Genomic DNA, 6,970 nt, shown 5'->3' with positions numbered 1-6,970 from the left:
TTTAAGGAACATCTTTGATTTGTTTTGTTTTGGGGCCACACTTGAGGATCAAACATGGGTTGACCACATGCAAGACAAGTTCCATACCCACTTCACTATCACTCTCGGGGATCTTTATTCTATTCCAGCACAAAGAAAACAAAAACACTTGCATTTGTTATTTACTAAAATAAATCTATTTCCTAACATTAATTATATTATTATGGTTGACAAAGAACTGTGGAAAACAAATTGAAGAGTCTCACAATTGACCTTAAATATTCACTAACATATATTGAACAATTATAATCATAAAACTTCACCTGCTTCTTAGAAAATGCAGGAGAGAAAAAACTTTCATCACAGTGGCATTTGCTTGGTAGATATTTGCATTAACATGAGTTTTCAAGTAATTTATGGATCAACTAGAAAGAATAAAATAGATGTTAAAATGAATGACAAATAGAAATCTCAGCTAAGCTAGTCTCTCCAGGTTATGGCAATATGTTACTAAATGTGAAGAGTATTATAAATATTTCTCTTAAAAAATATAACATATAGTCTGAAGAAGGCATCAAGAAGTAGAATAAAATAAAAAGGAATTAAGAATGTTTAAAGAGGAAGTGAAAATAAAACTATTGGATCATAGATTCTCCAGGTAGATAATCATTGTTTAATACTTGCATTAATACAGTATGCATATTTTAAGAAACTATCTTGAATTTCACCACCCACCATAAAACAAAATCTCGAGGCCCTCCCGTTGATCATCGATTTGCTCGAGCGGGCCCAGTAACGTCTCCATTGGAGACTTTGTTGTTACTGTGTCTGGCATATCCAATACTCTCGGTAGCTTGCCGGGCTCTCCGAGAGGGGCGGAGGAATCGAACTCGGGTCGGCCATGTTGGCCGCGTGCAAGGCAGACGCCCTACCCGCTGTGCTATCGCTCCAGCGATAAAAAAAAAAAAAAAATCTAAACAATTAAAAATTCCAAATTGAGGGGTTGGAACAACAGTACAGCGGGTAGGGCATTTGCCTTGCACGTGGCCAGCCCTGTTTCAATACCCAGCATCCCATATGATCCCCTGAGCCCTGCCAGGTGTAATTCCTGAGTACAGAGTCAGGAGTAACGCCTGTGCATCGACAATTGTGAACTAACCCGCCCCGCCAAGAAAAGTAAAAACTCTAAATTTGAATCAGATATCTATAAAAATTTAGTGAAAATACCTGTGTTATAAAAATCATTTCAAGGGAGACATAAAAATATTTTTGATCAAAATGGTGAATACAAATCTATGTATATTTAATTTTTCCACAAGGAAGGAAATTTGTCAGAATTAGATGTGTACAGAATAGAATTTTATATTAAACTGTCCTATTTGATGTATCTATAAAATCTTAGTTTATTTTCTGTGTGTTTAGAATTTTTAATGTTGGGGATATGGCTCAAATATAGGAGAACAAGCTTGTTTTTGGTCATTTTCTGGGTTTTATTTCCAATTATCAACCTGAATCAAGAGCACTGCTACACATGGTCTTGGCATAATCCAACATCTTTCATACCTGAGCATTTCTGAGAGTGACTGCTATTGTGGAATATTTAATTTGGGAAAAGATGGTATTGTTTTCTGGTTTTCTTGTTCTTGAAAATAACCTTAAAATGTTAACAGATATTTTCACTTAACTTTTGTCTGTATTTTGAAATTGAGATAACACGATAATATATTACTTTATGTCACATTACATTACTGTACATTTTGTTGAAATACATTTCAGACTTTGATTATTTAAAGTTTCTGTCTTTATACCTCCAAATTTTTAAAAACTATTTTTGTGTTTTTCTGTGAAGTAATAAATTCATAGTAACATTTTTCCTTCTCCTCCTCCTCCTGCTCCTACGCCTTCTCCTTCACTTCCTTCTTCTTCGTCTGTATCTTCTCTTCCTTCTTCTTCTTCTTCTGTGTTCGACGTTTAATCCTGGCTCTGTGCTTAAGGATCACTGCTGACAGGATTCAAGGAACAACCCCATTTTCCACAGCTGTCGGTTTAATAAGCCCAGAATTGTTATCTAGGACCAAGTATTTATCACATTACTTACTATATATTTCATTTTCTTTTGTTTTTCTCAGTACTACAGATGAGCCAGATTATCTGGTATTTGTCCACTGTTAGGGCATGGATCGAGATCTCCCTCTAAGGACAAAGAGACTCCAGAGACTGCAAACAGCAACATGTTTATTGTAAGACTGGGTAGCTAGGGTCCAACTGCCTACACAGACACGCAGGTCTGGCAGGTTGGGTAAAGACCCCAAGCTTCTCCAAAGGAGATCTTACATAGGCCTTTTTCCGACCATTACAGCAGTTAGCCTGCGCATTTCGTAGCCAATACATTTGTAAGAACAAATACTTTCCTAACCAATCCAATCAAGGATACATCACTTCTTAGCCTATAGTTTAAAGATCAGCATTTGCATCAGTGCTTAGGAAAGTCCTGGTTTTTAGGGCAGTCCCGGGTCTTGCAGTATGGGTTTGTGAGAGACATCCGGTTATCTGGTCTGACCCCCACCCTTCTCATGACTTGAAAATCGAGTACCTGTATCTAAATTCCTTGCTCAGGCGCAGAAAAAAACAGTTGTTTTGCAATGTGGTCTCCTGTAAAGAGGATCTGAAAAAGTTTATGTAGACCTGTTCCTCAAAGAAACAGTTATTTTGCAATGAGGGGCTCCTGTAAAACTGATCTGAAAAAGCTTTTTAGACGTGTTCCTTACATCATCATTCTGACTTAATATAAAAAATGATTTGTTCTGATATTTAAATACATATGTATATATTTTGTGAGACAGAAGAGAAACAGTGCGAGTAGCAAAGCAAAAAATGTGGCGCTTTTTAAAAGTTTTCAGATATTTAAATATGTGTGGTATATTGTACACATTTGGAATTTTTGCAATGCATTATGTATATATGTCTCATATATATTGTGCTCATAATGCTTGAAAATCATTATAAGTTTAGTACAAGCAAATGACAAAAAGAGCACTCATATGTTGCATGAATATTTGTTGTCAGAGGAGCTGAGACAAAGAATGTGAAAGAAATTCATGTCATGGAGGGCCAGATTCTCTCAGACCTGTGACAAAGGTAGAGAGTTCCGAAATCTCCTTTTATTGATCATGGTAACTCTAAAGGGCGCAATACATTGACATCATCAAAAAGAGTTATAGGAAGAACATTGAGGCAGCAAAACATACATTGTTTCCTTCAGTCAGTAGGCCAGTAGTTTTGACCTCCAGAAAGAAGATACAAAACCAAAACTGAAACCTTTCTTGAGCTACAAGTATTTGGATTTGCATCCCAAAGACTAGTCTGGCTAGAGCCTGAAATCCATATCCCAAAGATCAGGCCTGGCTACCACCTGAGATCTGCATATCAAAGACCAGCCAGGTTTCTGTGAGAAAAGGAAAACTGCCCAGTACAATATACTGAAATTATTTACTAAAGGCAGTTTGAAGGTGGAAAATGGTTCAGCCTCATCCAAACTAGTCAGGACTAGTCATGGGTCCCTATGTTCCTGCCTGTTGTGTGGTGCAGTCTATATAGGCTCACCCTGACAGTTCAGTCCAGCCCCAACACTCATAGGCATGAGTTTTTAATATAGCAAATATTCACTCAAATGAAAAATCCTACTTCAGTAGTTTATCAAAAATTCCATATAAAATATTTCTTAAAATACCTGAACTCCTCTCTTTCTTTCCATATAGATTGCAAGGAAATCAAGGGATGAAAATGGGAAACCACACAGCAGTAACCACATTCGTCCTCCTGGGATTGACGGATGACCCACAACTACAGATTTTTATTTTTATACTTCTGCTTATTGCCTACGTGTCAAGTGTAACAGGAAACCTAACTATCATCATCCTGACATTAGTGGATTCCCACCTCAAAACAGCTATGTATTTTTTTCTTCAAAATTTTTCGTTCTTGGAAATCACATTTACTTCTGCATGCATTCCAAGGTTCCTGTACAGTCTATCAACAGGTGACAGAATCATTACCTATGGTGGTTGTGTATGCCAGGTATTTTTTGCATACCTGTTTGGAATCACTCAATTTTTCCTCCTGGCTGCTATGTCTTATGATCGATACATAGCCATCTGTAAGCCTCTGCATTATGTGACCATCATGACCCATATTTTCTGCAAAAGACTTGTACTCTGCTGTTGGACAATCACTTTACTGATGCTAATCCCAGGACTTATTTTATTTCTGAATCTGGAATTTTGTGACTCTAATGCCATTGACCATTTTTTCTGTGATGCATACCCTATGCTGAAGATCTCATGCTCAGATATATGGTTGATAGAGAAGATGGTTTTATACTGTTCTACATTTATCCTTGTGGTTACTATCATTTTTGTTGTTCTGTCCTATATAAGTATCATTCAAACGATTCTGAAATTTCCCTCTGTTCAGCAAAGGAAAAAAGCATTTTCTACCTGTTCTTCTCATATGATTGTGGTTTCTATAACATATGGTAGCTGTATCTTTGTCTATATTAAACCATCGGCAAAAGATGAAACAGCTATTAATAAGGGTGTCACAGTTATAAATACTGCTGTCTCCCCTATGTTAAACCCATTTATTTATACTTTGAGAAACAAACAAGTTATTCAAGTCTTTCATGGTTTAGTTCAAAAAGTATACAGTTTTTGTGGAATTAGAAATATGGTAAAGTAAATATGAAAGCAAACTTTATCAGTATATATATAGAGACAGATATGAAGAAAACTGTTTTTAATGATATATAACCTATGATCATTTTAGACAGGATATTAACAAATATACCTCGAAGACAAAATATAAAATCACTGTTTAAGTTTATAACCCATTTTTTCTTGTTCTAATTGCAGCCCTTTTTAGCAAGACTACCCTATATACTTAGGTCTTCTATACCTTTTCCTCCTAATAGCCGATGAAAATCAATGAGGGTAAATGCTGACAGCAAGATCTCAGATTCAAAATGTGATTTATTTCTAAAACATTGTTGTTCACATTCATAGTTGTTTTACTATTCTCAAATTTTGGTACCCATACATTCAATGATGGGCCACATATAAAGATTGTAATCTAGTTCAATGGAACAAAGGGGATAAATGGAACATGGCTTGGCGTCAGCCTCAGGCAACCGCAATCAAATGTCTGAGCTCACAAAGCAGTGCAGAGAAAAGATAAAGGAAGACCTGAAAGAGAGACAAGCAACAGTGCTGGCAGATGTGGCAGAATCCTGGAAAAGCATTCTCAACACCCATCTGTCTTTCGCCAACTACAAGACCAAGATGACTGCCCTCCAACATCCCGATTGATCTATAACATCTTCCAGAAGGGCAAAGGAGAAGATTATCCATGACATCTACGCATATCTCTTCGATAGTCATGCCCACCTGCCCACATACCAAATTTCTCAGGATAGATATGTCATTCCCAACAATCTCCCTTCAAAATCCAAAACGCCATTTTGTAGGTAAAGAAGCGAACAGCGCCCAGCACAGACAAGGTCAGACCTGAACACCTGAAGAACCTGCCGTCAGTACTCATCAATATCCTGGATCAGCTCTTCACACGCTAACTGTCTGAATGCAAGATTCTGTCCCAGTGGAAAACCAGCAGGACTGTACTACTATACAAGAAGGGAGACATCCACCACATTGGCAACTATCGCCGATCTGCCTGTTGTCTGTTGTGGATAAGCGGTTCAATAGAGTCATCCTGAATAGGATTGGCAGAACACTAGATGAAGGACAACCATGCGCGCAAGCCAATTTCGAAAAAGGATTCATTACGATTGACCATATCCACATGATAACCAAGCTCATTGAGGTTTTTTGGGAGTTCAAGATGCCGCTCTGTCTAACATTCATTGATTTAAAGAAGACCTTTGATTCTGTTGAGACTGAAGCAGTCATCGAAGCCCTAGCCAAACAGGACTTCAAACTCTATACATCAGGATCCTCCATGAGCTCTATTAAGGATTTACCACCAGAATCTCACCATTCTTCAAGAAAGTGATCATCCATATCAAGAGAGGGGTTCGACAGGGTGATGCCATTCACCAAAATTCTTCAGTGTCGTCTTCGGGAACCTCATGTGATGTCAGAAGGAATGGGAGTGAAGATAGATGGTCGGCAACTACACCACTTCAGCTTCACTGATGACATCGTTCTATTAACACCAAACATCAGCCAAGCGACACAAATGCTTACCGACTTTGACCGTGAGTGTGGAAATGTCGGACTACAGCTGAATCTCATGTAGACAATGTTCATGAGAAACAGTCTCTTTCCTGACATTCCATTCGATCTCAATGGAACAAACACATACAAATGCAACAGTTATGAATACCTTTTTCGAGAAGGCAACATGACAAATGACCTGGCACCTGAGTTGCACAGAAGGAAGAGAATGGCTTGGAATGCCTTCAGGAGTGTTGAAGAAATAGCTCAAAGGATGAAGAATCTCTGGTTCCGGGTACATCTCTTTGATTCCACTGTTCTTCCTGCATTAATATATGCCTCAGAGACCTGCATCCTACAAAAAGAGGATGAGAACGCTATTCGTGTCTCCCAAAAAGGAATTGAAAGAGCTGTGCTTGGAGTATCAAGCTTCACTCAAATCAGAGAAAGAATCCGGAATTCCCACCTCAGTCTACGATCAAGAATCAGGACGCTGTCTCATTTGCCAAGGCATCGAAAATCAGATGGGCTGGACACATAATGAAATTTGGAGACGACTGCTGGACTGGAGCCATCACTGACTGGATTCCAAGGGACGTCAAAAGATCACATGGCCGCCCACCTACAAGATGGTCAGACTTCTTTGACTGGCCCTGAACTATCAGTTTGAGGCTCTTCATATTCCTAGAATGAGGAGACAATATTGGGCAACACTAGCATGCGACAGAGATGAATGGAGACGTTAATGGAGCCCACTCGAG

General features: G+C 38.4%; 1 protein-coding gene across 1 annotated transcript; it reads left to right on the top strand.

Moving 5' to 3' along the window:
- Positions 1 to 3,762: 3,762 nt before the first annotated feature.
- LOC130024844 (olfactory receptor 6C2-like) lies at positions 3,763 to 4,716 on the top strand. The gene has a single exon (XM_056115650.1). It carries the CDS (start codon positions 3,763 to 3,765, stop codon positions 4,714 to 4,716), a length of 954 nt encoding a protein of 317 aa, XP_055971625.1.
- The last annotated feature ends 2,254 nt before the right edge of the window (positions 4,717 to 6,970 follow it).

Source organism: Sorex fumeus, unplaced genomic scaffold (genome assembly GCF_029834395.1).
Source record: "Sorex fumeus unplaced genomic scaffold, SorFum_2.1 ptg000029l, whole genome shotgun sequence".
Lineage (NCBI taxonomy): Eukaryota > Metazoa > Chordata > Mammalia > Eulipotyphla > Soricidae > Sorex > Sorex fumeus.
This window is presented reverse-complemented; position numbering and strand designations above follow the sequence as displayed.

What these genes read in the sequence shown, in the direction of transcription:
- LOC130024844 (XM_056115650.1), top strand. Translation starts at nt 3,763, where the DNA reads ATGGGAAACCACACAGCAGTAACCACATTCGTCCTCCTGGGATTGACG.